The 16,763-nt window shown below is 31.7% G+C and overlaps 2 protein-coding genes across 3 annotated transcripts; both read right to left on the minus strand.

Annotated features, from left to right (window-relative positions):
- Positions 1-363: 363 nt before the first annotated feature.
- On the minus strand, positions 364-4,305 carry LOC142612992 (uncharacterized). 2 transcript variants are annotated; one of them, XM_075785169.1, is made up of 5 exons: positions 3,358-4,305; positions 2,300-2,574; positions 1,490-1,637; positions 1,028-1,092; positions 364-736 (listed from the first exon to the last, which is right to left on the minus strand). In XM_075785169.1, exons 1-5 carry the CDS (start codon positions 3,855-3,857, stop codon positions 702-704), a joined length of 1,023 nt encoding a protein of 340 aa, XP_075641284.1. In that variant the 5' UTR covers positions 3,858-4,305; the 3' UTR covers positions 364-701. The 2 variants fall into 2 exon arrangements, with proteins under 2 accessions (XP_075641284.1, XP_075641283.1); XM_075785168.1 differs by having other exon boundaries at positions 551-790.
- Positions 4,306-11,877: 7,572 nt separating this feature from the next.
- Positions 11,878-14,984, minus strand: LOC142614275 (histidine-containing phosphotransfer protein 4-like). Its single transcript, XM_075786860.1, has 6 exons — positions 14,781-14,984; positions 12,960-13,090; positions 12,805-12,873; positions 12,442-12,513; positions 12,227-12,299; positions 11,878-12,136 (listed from the first exon to the last, which is right to left on the minus strand). The coding sequence occupies exons 1-6, from the start codon at positions 14,838-14,840 to the stop codon at positions 12,086-12,088; spliced, it is 456 nt and encodes a 151-aa protein (XP_075642975.1). The 5' UTR covers positions 14,841-14,984; the 3' UTR covers positions 11,878-12,085.
- Positions 14,985-16,763: the final 1,779 nt, after the last annotated feature.

A 16,763-nucleotide genomic window follows, 5' to 3' on the forward strand; every position in this document is an offset into this window, starting at 1 on the left:
TTTGTTGGTCAAATTTTACAAGTGAGGGATACTTAATTGAAGACCCTCAAGATTTTTTGAAAGACCAATTGATTACTGATGTAGCTACTTTTTAATTTTAATGCAATGAAATGAAAGCAATTTTATTTATAAAAAATAAAATAAAAAGAAGAAGATAGATTGGGTTTGTTGGAGGTCCTTCATTCAAGATTGGGTTTGTTAAACCAATCTTTGTAATTTTAGAAGAAGGATATTTTAGATAATTTGATTTAAAATGCTTTCATTCCATTGTCTTCAAATTCCATTCCATTGTCTTCAAATTCTATTCTTGTGTTGTCACTAAACAAATAAATAATAATAAGCACTATATTACAACATATTGTATTTCTTATAATATCTATTCTTATTCTTATGCAATTACTATTATATGTTACAAATGTGACAAACAGGATACATTTAAGTTGATTCAGTTTTCAAAAGCTAAGGCTTAAAAGTATGAAGATTTTAAGGAGGACCAGATAAGAGATATACGTAGAAACACTATGTTACAATCTCTTAAAATCTTGTTCATAAAAAGACAAAACAAGAAGTTGCAACTCCTTATTCACCATTAGTGTACAGATGGAAGGCAGAACAACTATACAAGGATCCCAAGCTGAGGTTCATAGAAATGGAAATATTCCCCTTTAAAGCTGCCTCAGATTCCAGTTTCCACTGCAAAATCAAAGTGGTGTCTTTTCGTCCTGACTGGTGGTAACTGCACACAGCCAAACTTCCACTATGAGTCCGAAGCTAAAAAGTAGCTTGAAAGCTATAAACATATAATAAATAAGGCCCGGTTAATATATGCCGTAAGGCATATATTAACCATCTATTTTAAGAAATTTTTTATGAAGGATTAAAAAAACTTTTAAACTAGTTTTTCATTTTTTTAATAAAAATTTGTTAAAATGATTTATTAATGTATGTCCTAAGGGCACACATTAGTAAAACCTAATAAATAAATGAAAATTGATGCTTTGTAATTTTATGAGAAAAGTAATCTCACGTCGTAGAGTGGAAATCTCAGAGCTCTTTAACACGCGTAGCCGCTTTACTGTAGACACAAACATGCTGCAAGAAATTTAACTCTCAAAATATTAAACTAAGTGGCTCAACATGATTACAGTAAAAATAAATACTAGATTTCAATTTTTAGATGTTATATAAATGACATTAAATTAAATTGGCAACCATGAAGACTTTGGATAGTGCTCCACTAATCCAACTTAAGTATAGTGTGATAAAAACATAAAATGAGTTTAACAAGTTTACAGTAATATAATATACAACAAAAATCTCAAGCAAGAACTAAAAATTTTTAACATGCACTATGAGGCAATCAAAACCTGAAGAGTACATAGAAAAATAATATGCTTTTTATAAGTGAAAGTTTAATAATTTTTAATGGCATTTTGAAAGTTGAAGTTGATGCAACAAACAAAAGACTTATCAGTGGGAAAATGCTTACTGCCATGGAACATCCCCAACAAGCATCCTGTCCCCTTCATTATCCTCATAAATTAAAGTATATTCCCTACTACCGTGTAAGGAATCTGTGATTGCTTTTGCATCCCCCACCTTGTTTTCCTTTTTAGCGGCAGAATAATCTCTTTGAGCTGAAAATGGATTACAGGTCAATTATTACAAGTCCCTATTATTACTTAAAAGGTATGATCAAATTTTCTTGTTAAAAAAAAAAAGATTTTTATTTTTTAAAAGCCTAGAGCATATACATCTTTCAAATTAAGTACCATATTTTTAATTTTTTTCAATTGAAATTCTAAATTTAATTATGAAATTATTTCAATTCAAAGTTTAAGTCCATCTTCATTAGTCATTTATGTTATTCTAGGAAAATAAAGGAGCATTGAAAAGTATGAAACCATGGATTAAATTATATGTTTCACCTAGCTAGCTAGGGCTTGTTCATAAATCAACTTAGCATCCATTGAACGGAGAGAAGAGAGAGTGATAGGTCAAAGATAGAAAGTATCGTTTAAAGTAAGAAAGTAATCGCCAAAAAATTGAAGTCAGTTTCCTAGGTTAAATACTAAGTTTAATTAATGGATTCAATTTTGCTATACTGTAATTAATGGACAATAGCCTGAAATTGAAACAGTTTTATAAGTTTGAGAATTCTGTTGACAAAATTAAAATCTTATAATCTAAACTAAAATAAAGTATAAATTCTGGAAAGTCTTTTTTGTTGTTATAATTTCGCATACAAATTAAAAAGAAGGATAATTTTCCACGTACTATATATGCGTGTGCAAATTACCTGCAAGAAGATCTCCGAAGAGTTCATCTATAGCAAAGGAGAGTTTCTCGTAACTATCATAGGCTTTGAGATCCACTTTTCTTCCAATGGGGACTCCGTCCATATTGATCTTTACAAACATATGATGTTCCAAATTTATCAATTTTTCACCATCACTCTCCTCCTTTGGAGTTTCATTTTGTGACTCGGGAGCTGGCTTTGAAAAGTTTCTGCTTCCGAAATTTTTCCTGAACGAACGGATTGGAGGCCACCCAACAACAGGAGCAAATGCGATTCTGCTTTTTGTTGGAGCACCAAACAGGAAGAGAAATCAAAATTTGATCTTGATATATATATATATACACACTTCATTTGAAATGTCTCTACTAACAACAGGACTAAAGAAGAACTTTACCATAACAACTAGCTAGCTGGATGCATATATTCTTCTTTTGCTGTACAAATCTCTATATACTAGCATATATATTGAAGGAGAATCAAGTTGCAATTCATTTTTATCAACAATGATACATGTACGTGTTGCTCATGCATGGAATTAAATCGAATGAGAAGAGAAGATAGCAGACATGCATGGATCGGAAGTTAATAGTACATGGGGCTTCTTCTTCTTTTTGGCAGAGATTGAGACTAAACAAAATGAAATTTGAACCTCACGGGAGAGTGGTGAAGCTTGTTATATGATGAAAATACGCAAGGCCGGTCATCACCAATCAGAAGTACCAAACGGGGAATGCAAAATTTATAGTTTTCTGTATTAAAATTCCCTTACTTGAAACAAACATTTGATTAAAATTGATGTGCTTGTTTAAAGGCTATCAAAAACAACCCCCCCCCCAAAAAAAAAGCAAGGAAAATATATATATATATATACACACACATACAAATAATATGTAGTATGCAACAGTGTTCCCAAATACTCTAATAGTGGCTAACACTTGGGTTTACTAAGAATCACAGCAAGACATAGTTTAATTAAAGATAATAATTTCAAACAACACAAAAACACAAAGCTAAATTTGTAATAATGCCAATGAAATGTTAAGAAAAGCTGGAAAAACCTTTTCTGAGAATTAATGGGCTCAGCTGTAGCTGTAGAGCATGCCTTCTTATCTGAATTCTGCATCTCTGCCACTCTACAGCCACATGTCTGTTGTGACTCCTCTGCCATAACACTTAACCTGCGAGAAATCGAAGGGTACTGAATATATGCAGGCTTTGGCTGTTGATTCTGCTTCTGATCAGTATCCATGTGAAAGGCAGAAGAGTGTAAAGATGCAGAAGACCATGAAGTTGGAAACACTCGTTCAACAGTTTTCTCAGTAAAAGAAATGTCCTGGTACTGGTTTTGTGCATTTTTGGACAACCACTTTCTCTCTTCTTTCTTTGCTACAACTGTTTCTTGCCATACTCTTTTGGCTCCATTGATTTTGTTGTTGAAACCAACATAGTGGACAGTCTGGGCTTCTCCTGGAGGACCAAGCCTCAGCTCCAACTTTTTTTCCTCTGATACTCCATTGCCTCCCTCATTTTTTATTGGATCAGACTCTTTTTTCTCCATTTAGGTAAGAGGAAAGAAAATAATGTTTTGAATGAAACCTTTCTCAGGAAATGAGATATTTATTAGTGGGTGGAAAAAACACTGAGAATTGCAATTGATCTCATCACAAGAATTTCCAGAATCATGTTGAAATTGTTTGGAAAAAGATATGATGGCTAACAAATTAGAAAGAGGAAGCACATCAGTAAAAGCTCACACATAAAGAAAAATCCTTGTTAAAAGAATTTTCTTGTTTTGGCCAGAGAAGCATGAAAAGGAACTAGCTACAACATGAACAATTTTACTTTCCATGAAAGCCGACCTGAACGTTTCCTGAGATCATATATAAAGGCTTAATTGTATGGATGTGTATTGTTTTCCACTATCTCTCTTCCTCTGCAAACCGAGTAAGGAGCAACAAAAGAAAATGAAGAAAAGATTCCTTGGCATTAGAACACACTAGAAATGAAAATATAAGATTATTCACGCGCAACTAGCAATGCATAGCTAGATGGAATGTTGTCACATAGTACAACTTTTTATGACTTTATTCATTACCGTTAACAGTGGAGCTGCTAAGTAAAAGTGATATTACTTTAATCATAATAGACCAATATATATAGTTAGAGTTAAGATTTGCTCCTATCATAATTTGTTGTAATTGGTACATTATAAAAGAGGTATTAATTAGTGATGGACTAAGATAAAAGTGATATAGCTCTAATCATAACAAATCATATCAAGAAGTGGAACACAAAAATTGGATAGATAAATTTGTATTCCCTCAAAAAAACACAAAGACTAGGGACGGAGCTAGAACTTTGAATTAAGGGGACGACTTTATTGTTGGTTGTGTACAGCGGTTTTAACCTCTAACTTTGCTACTACTTAGCTACTGAATGTTTTTTTTTTTTTTTGTGGGTAAGAACAAAATTATTTTTTGTTTATAATTTTTTTTAAGGGTAGGGTTGTTTATTTTGGATAAAATTGGTTGATGGAGCTTAATTTTTTTTTTTTTTTTTTTATAATTGGTAATTTTTGTTGTTGAGCTAATTTTTTTGGGTTTGTATATTTTGTTTTAGATTTTAGATCTATAAATTTTTTATAGTCACTAAAATGAGGAAAATACTAGAATTACGTACTTTTTAATAAATTGTTGATGTGATAAGTGGTTATTAGTAAATCAAAAAATGATGAAAGTAGTGGGTTTATATGCGAACCAATAAGAATTTGCTATCAAAACAGTTTGTAAAAATGTTGTAAAAAAATTTGTGAGTATAATAATATTACTTTTAAAAGAATCAATGATATTGTTTAAAAGAAGCAAAATGTAATTATATAGAATAAAATTGCTAAAATTAGTACACATATATATTATAATATTTTAAAAAAAAAATTAGTGGGAGCCATTTGCCCCCTAGCTAGTCCAACAGTCGCTCCATCCTTGACAAAGACCAACACATCATGGCAATGGAAGTAATTTTTTTATATATAAAAATGTTCAAGGTACCTTTGCACACAACAACACTACTGCAAGTCAGTCCTTCAATAGAGGAATAGGTAGATCTAACAACAAGAAGGAACGTGCAGGGAAGAAGCCATAACAAAATAGGAGCAGGAAACTTGTATCATCAAGGCAAAAGGCTCTCATCAGATCAAAAGAGACCAATTTGTCAAATTTGTAGGAAGGCAGGTCATATAGTGTTAGGTCAAAACTGTTAAGTCTTACCCAATCTAGCATCGATTATGTTAATATAAAAAATGCTCTTACTATTTTTGGATGGTCATTTACAAAGGCAGGAATGAGCATAGTCTTACCCAATCCATGCAGCCCTTTCAAGTTCAATTTCAACTTTGAACTCTCTGTTGTCTACGTATGTCGGTACAAAAGTCAGTCATTCCTTATCAAATGATCATCTAGGACACCCACATCCTGCTACTCTTCAACAAACTCTTAAGTCTTAACCAACAATCTTGGTTGTCTTATAAAAATAAATGTTATTCTCTCTCTCCCTATGATTTGTATATATTGTCATCATGGCAAGATGGCACAGTTTTAAATCCACGTTTCCCTTACAACTAATTCACAGTGTTTAGGGTCTTGCTAAGGATCCCATTTTTTAACTAAAATATGGTCTTGGAAATTCCATCATTTATTGTATTATGGGAAAAAAAAAACATTTTATAAATATAACTCTAATGAATAATTGAATGAATTATACGAGTGAATCAAAGAAAAATAAAGATTACATGGCTTTGTACCTTAATACAATCTATGAAACAGAAAATTACAAAACTCTGGTTCTATACATTAGCTTAAGCTAGTAAACTTGACTTGTTGAACCTACTTAATTAGCCAAACTCGAGTATTATGGAGGTAGCTTGGGCAAGGGGTACTATAATGTGCAGGTATGACAACTCTTCAAAGTTCAAAGCATCCCTATATGGTAAATATTAGTGCATATAGTGCAGTGTAGCATTGTGTTACACACACTGTTTTATAAACTTAAGCCACGATTTTAGTTTACAAAAATTCGTTTTTTTAATAAGTTTCAATTTATAACTTCCGCTTTTGATGATAGCTCTTTATTATCAGACTAAAATACCAATCGATTTTTAGTGTAGATAGAAATTGAACTCAAATTTCTTATTCAACTATTAGAAAATTTACTACTAATTGAGCTAATTGGAACCTGTCAATTATAAATATAAAAAAAAAAAAAAAAAAACAAACAGTAAACTAAGTACAGCCCATTCAAAATAATATAATAAAAAAAAAACCATATTGTATATCTCACTTTTATCATAATAGCTAGAAAGGTTATCTGGAAAATCTGAAGTGCTTTTTGAATGGGATTCATCTAAAAAAAATAGCAAACGTGTTTTAGTAACTTGTTCGTCGTGTTGCGACGACTTATAAGTCACCAAATATGGCGCACTATCAAAAGCAACTGCCGACCAAATTTTTCCACATAAACGGCTGCAGTAGCACTTATATATATATATATATGTGTGTGTGTGTGTGTGAGAGAGAGAGAGAGAGAGAGAGAAATGTGAAATAAATCTATTATCTAATTTAGTGTATTGTTTTTTTTATTATTAATTGAATAATCTAATGTAAAGTTAATATTGTAAAATAGAAAGGAGAGAATTTTTTCAGAGGCTAGAGTTTTACCTATATATATATAAATGGGTTGAGTTCAAGTTATATCTGGTGTAAGTTTAAGCAATATTATACTATTTAATATTTTTTAATTGGATGTAAATTTTGACAAATCTCCTGTTAGATTATATTATCTTCGTATATTCTCCATAGTTACAAAATTTCAAGGTGATCAAAGATTAATAATCATGTTATTAACTAATTATTTAAATTTTTGTAATTTAAAATAATGCATAAAAGATGAGTTTATGGATCGAATGGTAAATAACATCTAATTGATATGAAAATTGGCATGCATGTTAAGCACATATAGAACATGTAATTCAACGATAGGATTTTTGAAATATGAGTTCAATAACAAATTATTTAGTAGTGAAACATTACTTAGAGTTATATCTGGTGTAACTTGAACCCAGCCCTATATATTTTAGTTGAAAAATATTTCATCTACAATATTTTCACAACAAATTATAGGTGGTAAGTTGTTATTGGTTCTAATTTGAATCTACAACTTAAATTATATTTTTGTCCACCTATAACGGCTAATAGCAATCTATCACTTAATATTTATTATAAAAATTAAATATTGTAAGCAAAACATTTCACTTTCTCTCAAAGGCGAAAATCAATTTCTCGTAAGCTTTTTAACTTCTCCTTTGTTAAAATTCTTCCCACCCCCTCTCTCTCTCTCTCTCTCTCCAAAATTTAGCTTCCAATCTCCCAATTATGATGGCCTAGAAAGGCTAGAATACCTAGCTATGTAACAAATAAATCCGACAGTATCAAATTTGGTTGGACGAATTCTTGTCAAAACTTTACCTTCTATTATATGAATTTTAATGACTAATCTAATCTATTCTAATTATAATAATATAAGTAAAATGTATAAAACCTTTTTTAGAACTTACTACTATGTTATTACCGCATCAAATTTTGAAAGTTTTGACTTCTCTATGGTAACATTTTAATGTTCAAAACTACAAAGCAATATTGTTGAATCTTGAAACCAGCTAAAAACTCCTATTGTTGCATATCAGTTGAAACAAACTAAAAATTCACCTACTATAAATTCTAATATTGAACTATTGTAATCCAATATTAAACAAAATTTTGATTACTTATTTGATTAAATTACATTTGTCATCTCTACAAATTTTCTAGTTTGGATTTTTATTTGTTCCTCTATTATTTGGTGTTACGTTTGCTTGTTAATTGATTTAATGAGTTAGATATTATAATATGCATGCAAATTAACAAAATAAGTATTAGATGGTTTTCTCCATAGACTACTTTATATTAAAATGCTAAGTTTTATTTATATATGTTTTTTACATGTTTCTATTGATTTCTTCATTTTTTTTTTCTTTCTTTGAGAGGACTATTGATTTTTTTGAGTAGAGTAAAAGATAAGTTTGTAAATCTCAAATCTACAGTTGTGACTCTCGAAGTAATTCTTATTCACCTATTATTTACCCTATTGTTTAATTAATTAGAGAATTTTAGCATATCAGGTCTAATAATAGAAATGCTATTGACATTGATTTTTAAATTTATTAATGATTATTAGTTAAACCTTATGTAGGGATAAAAGGCCCAAAATGCATTTTGGGACATAGATTTTGTTCGAGGTTGTTCATTTATCCGAGGACAGATTAATAGTAATGAAGATGTCAGACTTAGAGATCCACAAGCAAATTATGACCGAAGAAACTAAGGGAGGTAATCCGAGGAGGGGTGTCTCCTTGGCTAAGCAAAGCAAAGATCAGATGGTATGTCCTATTGTCCAAAATGATCTTCTAGGAGGTCTTGTTGACGAAGATATGTTTCATGGGGGCACAGAGCACATGAACGGTTATGAAATATCTAATAGAAAGCTGCTATCACCGCATTGAATGCTCTGTATCCGAATCTTTGGCCGCAATAATGAGGAAGTGATATCTGAACAATGATTTTCAGCCTTACAGCTATTACCTAAAGATTTCAAGAAAGTGCTGATGAGACAAGTATCAACACTAGCAGTCTAAACCTACACGTGGAGGGAGGAAATGAGAGAAACAAAGAAGTATAAGATAGAAAAAGGTCCTGGAGAAGGGTGAATCGGAAAAAAGAAAGAGGAAAAGAAAACATTGTAGATTCAAGAATAATATCTGTAATCTGTCCTTTAAGATAGTGAAATATAAAAATCAACCTCCATGGCTTAAGTTTGAGGACAATTTTCACTATACAAATTATTTCAGCTTCCTCTTATTATGATTTTAGCCCACCGTTATTGTTAACTAAACTCATTAAAATCTAGATTTCTAGCTCATTCTCTACAAATTCATTGTATTGGCTTTTTGGGCCTATCCCCTTCCTATTTTAGGTTTAGGTGCAAATCTTGTCCCTACACCTTATTTTATAGAAATATTCTTAATTTTGGAAAACAAAATTTTGAAATCACATATATTGTGAGTTTAAAACTTTTTTTTTTTGGGATTGAGTTTAAAACTTTAAATACTCACAATTTGGTAACTTAGTATTTATCAAAAGATATAATTTTTTATAGAGACTAAAATTAATTTAGAAGAATAATTAAATGAGAGCTTTTCATGGTAGACATCATAAATCATATTGACTTTTTTTTTCTTTCTAGCTAGCTAGGCACGTTTCTTCAATATCGGTGCTTTAGGGGTGGGTGGAGAAGCCTATCAAATATGTTCCTCTGGATCTTTTTAGAGTAATGATAACTATGGAGCATTATTTCTTCCTCTTTCTATTTCTTTTTCTTTGCTCTTTTCTAATTAACAGAAAATGTCCAATGAATTTTGAGCGTGGTCATTTTCATCATCATTAACATAACAACCCTCTTGCAGTTTCTATCTCTAGTGGTGGACCCCTACATCCCATTTATCTTAATATGATTTTTTCCCTGATATTTCCTTCACTTCAAAGCAGCTTTTTTAAGAACTAGTCTTGACCTTTTTTGCTTTCTTCCTTCTTCTTTTTTCTTCCATTCTTGATTGTTATTATCATTACAAGTTGCCTGCTAATCTGCCAACCAATCTGTCTCTCTCTCTCTCTCATATATTAACAATAGCTCATGAGTAGCATGCTTTGGTTAAGATCATTTGGTTAAGATCATAATCTACCGCTTGTTCATGAACCTTATAGTTTAAGACAATAAGTGTGTATTCAATCCATCGGCCCAACAAACTAGACCCAATTTAATCCAAAATTCCAAACTCATCATCTCGGGCTGATTTTTTTACAGTTGATAAGTTGGGTTGCTTTCTAAATCATTTTGAAACTTAGGTTAGGTCAAGTTCGAGTTGACAAAATTTTTAACCCAAATTACTTGACTTAACCCACGCCATTAATTTTCTTTAGTTTGATTTTTTAGATTTTCAAATTTTGTTTAAATTTTTAGTTTAATTTATTTGTTTTTTTAGACAAAATTTTGATAGCTAATGTCTAATTTTATAAATTAGACTCATGAATTGAATGATGAGCTTAAATAATTATATGAAAACTCAAATTTTTTTATTGAGCTTGACAAAATAACCACAACTCAACAACCCAACCCAACTTGATCCTTATGAATTAGGTTAGATTGATTTTAAGAGTTACCATCAGTTGGGTTGTAAAAATATCCCAACCTGACCCATACACACTCCATGCATATGCCTATTTAGAAAGAACTTGTATTTAGGGAATCACTTTAATTGTATCTCAGAAAATTTTTAAATGGGTGGAGGCCAAAGATGATTATTAGAAGCTAGGGATTGCTAGTTCATTTTGGATTAAAGTCATTGGCACATTTGATTTTGACTCGATTAGGTCTTGTGCTCAATGTCAATGGGCGCCCTGCTCTTCTGATGATGTTAACTCATCGGCACTCTTCTAATTCATCATTAGGTATGATCATTCTGGCGACTCCACATATATAAAGGATGAATAAACCTACGATAACGACATGGATCAATAGTTGGCCAATTTTCAAGCCATGAAACTATTGGCAGTAAGGATGTACCAATCAATTAATTTCCTAACAGTGTATATATAATTCTTTGTTAATATTACATTATTTGATAAATTTTTATTAATTTAATATTATAAAAATAAATAAACCAAAAAAAAGTAAAAAATAGTTGGATTACTCGGTATTGTACATATAACCATCAACTCACATTCTATGTATAATTTTAAATACCACCACGCATCCTTGGTGTGGTAGTCATTTTACAAATATAAATGTTTGTAGGGTGTGGAGAGCAAGGGTTGGTGTTCAAGTCTCCAGGACGAAACTTCACACACATATATACTTAGATTATGTTATAGTAGAAATTTTATCTTGTAAAATATATATATAATTTTAAATTATTATAAAAAATTGAAATGTAAGCATGTTATTAATGAGATAGTTAATAAATATGATTTTTTTGATCATTTTGATACTTTATAAGTATGAAAGGTATAAGAGGATAATGTAATTTAATGGTAGACTTGTCAAACAATCCACCACATCCTACATTCAACCATTTCCTCTCGCATCATAATTTTCAAGTTCCAATAGGAGTCTTAAGTTTCTTTTACGTGTATAAACCACCTTCCCAATTCACCAGATGGGTCCTAGATTTTTCAGAGATACAAAGTCTCACACACGCACGCACACATATCAGGATCACATTGGGTTAAAGCTTAACAGGATAAATGAGAGACCATGATTTTTTCCATTTATGAAAGTCCAAGTCTACCACCTCAGTATGAATGCAGAATCCCAGTCAGGCCAACCCAATGTCTCAACACCCACACAGCTCCACCCCCTAAAAAAAGGCTTCTCTTTCTTACACACGCGCACACATACGCACACGCAACAACAACAACAACAACAAAAGAAAACATAAACAATACATAAATTTCAGATCAACATCATACATAGAAGAGCTAAATTGCATTACTAGTTATAAGATTTAGATTCCTAAAACATTATTTATATTGCCACTAAGACGTACAAAATCAGCAAGTTCTTCCATTTTACTCGGTCATGTGGGCTTTATCATATTTATAGTATAAGTCCATAATGAGGGATCCTCCCTCGTCCATGTAATCATCTAACTTGACCTCGTGAAGTCCCAGGTGGTCCAGCTTGTCTTGCCAACTGAATAAATATAAACAGAATAGCAAGCAAATATAAGTAAGAGCAAAAATGACAAGCACAAATACACACTCACATAAAAGAGATGTATACCTGAAAGTAAGTTTCAAGCTTTGTCCTCAAAGTTGCATGCTCTTGTTTGACTTGTACGAAAGTCCTAAAGCATCTGCAAAATTAAACAATATAACATAAGACTAGACACAAAATTTCAAAGGGGCTGGAATTAATCTTAACTGTAAGTCCAATAGAGTAAGCTAGAATGGCACAAACTGTATGTGTATTTAAGCATGCAAGTGAAAATCTGTTACCCTTCAGCATTTCCTGCCGTACAGTATTCTTTGAATCGCGTGCATTCGTCCTTCACCCTTTTAGCTCCAATGCTGCAACAAAAATGTCTCCTTGTCATTGCATTAATTTCGACAACAATTTCTTCATGATTTAGGCTAGCCCTGGAGTACCATTTTCACATCTGTGTTCTTCCATTACTAATCGCATACAAACACCTCTTTTGTAATTCAAGTGGAGTCTTATGTGAAAGAGCTACACTTGCTTTTATGATGTGTGATTGTGTTGAACCAACAATGGGAGCTCACAGTGTGGTTCATCAAGCACAATACATTTTTCATTTATTTTAAGACCAATTTGTTTAAATTTTGTACAAAACATTTTACCTTGAGCTACTACCCTTGAATTGGTGCATATAATTGTCCAGCTTAGCGAAATCGATGGGCCCACTAACCCTGTTATATATCAATAAATATGAAACCAATGATGATGGTAACAACAAGGGCAGCAGCAGCAACAGCAGTAAAGACATTCTACTTACAGTGCCTGTTCTATGTTCTGGAGCAGCCTAGCTGAATCATTGAAGAACAGTGTCACAATTTCCTCTACAAAATTAGGGTTGTCATCATCTTGCAACTCCTCAAGTTGAATGAATTGCTCGTCAAGGTACCCCTGCAACATTGCATCTTTTGACTAACCGCTTCACTTTTTTTTCTTTGTAACTATTTTTTTTTTTTTTTTTTTGTTGATAATTAAGTAAAAACTTTTTTGAAAATAAAGGAAATCAGTGCTCCCCATGTACACAGGCAGTGATGCAATGTACTAGCCACTAGGGCAGCTACAAAACATAGCTAAAGTTACACAAATATCTAAAAATTCCACGAACTTGGAAAATGAATGGCCCACTCAACGCAGCCATCCAATCATACATATAGAGTGTAAAAAAATCTTTATAACTAGGTAATTACCATTTCACACACACTTATAGAAGGTAATCCTAGAATTAAAGGGCAAACATTTCGTATGTTCATGATACACACAGAAGTTCATGGACTTGGTAGTTGAAAAATCAAAACATATTAATTTCTGGGTGACCATGACCCTAGAGACACACACACACAAGAAATATACTTTTTTGTTTTTCATAAAAAGATTAACACTACTTTAGTGTCACAAATTTTCTTAAAAGAATAAAAAGGGAAACTGAAAAGAGGGCCATGCATTTCCCCCGCAAGTCATCGAACTCTATAGTCCTTACAGGATGACGACTCCCACATATTTTGTTAAAGAATATTGTAATGTATTCTTGTTTCATGTCTTGAAAAACTAAAAATGTACCTTGCTGAAATAATAGAAGTTGAACCTTCAAGCTAGCTAAAGCTTAGCCTATTGCATAAAGTTAGCTTCACCTTCAGGCTGTGTTTTAAATTTGAGAGTTAATTACCACCTTCATTGTGAAGTGGTATTCTTACTTTCTGCAAAAGAGAAAATCTACCTGACCCCCAAAAAACGAAGTTTGAGATTGATGGTGTAGAAATCCTCTATTGTTAGGATATAGGAGGAAAATCTATACATGTGTCAATCATTTACAATAATTTCCCATGAAGGTATCTCCAGTCTCCTACTTGTAATTGACAGGTAAACTCCATACCAAATCTTTATGCTCAATTTTAGGGAAAATTAATCAACACTCTAAGAGCAATGCTCCTCCTCTCACATATATGAATGATGAGTCTTATTATAAATTTAATTAATGGGACTAATATGCGAGAGCAGGGACCATTATTCCTAGAGTTCTGAATAATTACTTCAAATTAATGTAAGGTTTAGTGATTTCCTTTTAAGGCAATTGAATAATCTCAATTCATGAAAGGGTCACATGTATCAAGGGCATAGTACTGGTTGCTTCCTATTTCCAAATCATGCCCAAATTATTCCAAGTTTTTGTACAATGATATATTCTAACGCAATAAGCCAAGTTGAACTGGCAGTTCTTAGTGGGTTCAAATCACTCCTCTGCATGCATTGTATCTATCGAATTATTAAAAAACCATTCTAATGCAATATGTGGAACAAAATGCCAATAGTTAATAAATACATATTTTTAAAGGGTCCAAACACAATCACAGCAATTTTTTTTTTTTTTTTTTTGGAGAAAACAAAGGCTGCATTGGGCAGCAATTTTGCCATAAGCGGCTATTAAAGCATTTTCTGTTTAGTAAAAACCATAATACGGATGAAAAATGAAAACAAAGAATCAAACACAAAATATGCACTCTTGGGCCTTACAATGTAAACTGCATTTTTTTTTAAAAATTTGTAGTGCAAAGAAAGAAAGTAGCACTAGCACTAGAAGCAAAACCTGATCAAGGAAGGACCTCTTCATGAAGTCAACTTGGCGTTTCAAGTGGTTTCTGTCCATGTCTCTCTTCTCTGTTAAAGTGGCAAAATTATTTGATGGAACAAATACAAAGTATATATCACAATAACTGTGGACCGTGAGGAAACAAAAATAATAAACCTCTTGTAATAAAAGTGGTAAAAGGACTGTGATGATGGATATTATATGCCACACCAATGTACTTATAGTACTACAGCTACACGGCAGGAGGAATATATATAGAGAGATTGCGAAAAAGCGAAAAGAAATGTCAAGGTTGGTGTACGTGTCAAGAATATTGAATTATTGATACCTTCGTATCTATCATTCATTGCACCTTTAGGTACTAGAATATAATATATATGCATGGAGATTCTAAATCCCACCAGATTTGGAGGTACAGATTTTCGAATATTTGATGCACCAATAATCTAAGATTCTAGTAACTTTAGTCTTTATTGAGAAGTGTAATTTTACCCCCATATTTCATTCCATTCTTATGTCATGCAAGTTTATTTAGATCTCTCCTAAATTCAAGGACTAATTTTCCTAAAATAAAAAGTGTACACCACTAAAAATATAGAGTAAAGTTGGGGAAATGTTTTTTTTGTTTAGAGAAAGTATCAATTTAATCAAGACAATAATCGATTTTTTGTGTAAGTGGAGATTGAATTTGTATTTTAACTTTAAAAAAATATTTATTCTAGGGTCTCATTCCTAATTTGACCCCCGAATCTTTAAAATCCTAACTCTACGTCTGAGTAAAGTAACCGGTGCTGTAAAGAGTAGACTATAAACTCACATGGCTACCCTTTTCCAATTTACACTTATTTTTTAAGGAGGCAATTGCATTCATAATTATTCAAAGATTTGGTTTGCATCAAAGATCAAACAGCCATTGAGAATGCTAGGACAGGTAGTCCCCTACCCAGATTTCTATATCCTCTATATTTGGATTTGCTTCTTTGTCAGCTCAGTGATGTTTCCCCATGGGGCCATGCTCGCTGCAGTACTTTGAACTTTGAGAGGCCTTGAGTTTGACTATGATCAACTTTTAGAATCGCGTCTCTTACACTTATGTTTAGGACGTCAAATGGGTGAGTTTGGATTGGACATAAATAAGTTGGGTACATCAAACTGTTTACTTATTTAACCAATTAATTATAACTCAAATCCAATCCAACCCAATTATTACAGGTAAAATCCAACTCATCCAATTGTCCAATAATTGATGAATACATGACAAAAATACCCCTAAAAGCTCTAAAATAGCCTAAATACCCTTAAATTTAAAATATTACCAAACTACCCCAAAACTTGAAAATGACCAAAATACTTATAGGCTATGTCCATCTATATATCATTTTTATATCCTCTATATTATTATTTTTTTGAAGGGGCATCCTCTACATTTTTCACCAAATTAAACACGCTCTTAAGCTTAATCTATATGATTTCAATTGACAAAAATGTCATTCAATTTGAAAGTCAGTCAGCTTTCTCTCGAGAAGCAAGTCATTTACCTTAAGTGATAACATATATTTTATAGGACAAAGTTTGACTACAAACTTTGTTTTGTTGTAGTCAATGGTTACAATTGCCACTAAAAAAGTTAATATAGCTACATATTTAGAAAATCTAACCGTTAAATTGTATATTCTTTATACTTTCCATACGTATGTCAAATTTCATGTCAATTAGAAATTATTTACTATTTGATCCATAAACTTATCTTTAACGCATAATTTTAGACTACAAAAATTTGAAATTTTAACATTTGATTAATAACATAGCTATTGATTTTTAATCTCCTAGAATTTTTGCAAGTACATAGGATATAAGAAAAAAATGTTATCCATTGGTGGATTTATCAAAATTCACATCTAATAAAAAGATATTGAATCAAATTATAGTCATTAACTTCAACCAAGTTTGTAGTAAAACTTTGTCATATGTTATATGTGA

This window comes from Castanea sativa, chromosome 10, assembly GCF_040712315.1.
Source record: "Castanea sativa cultivar Marrone di Chiusa Pesio chromosome 10, ASM4071231v1".
Taxonomy (NCBI): Eukaryota; Viridiplantae; Streptophyta; class Magnoliopsida; order Fagales; family Fagaceae; genus Castanea; species Castanea sativa.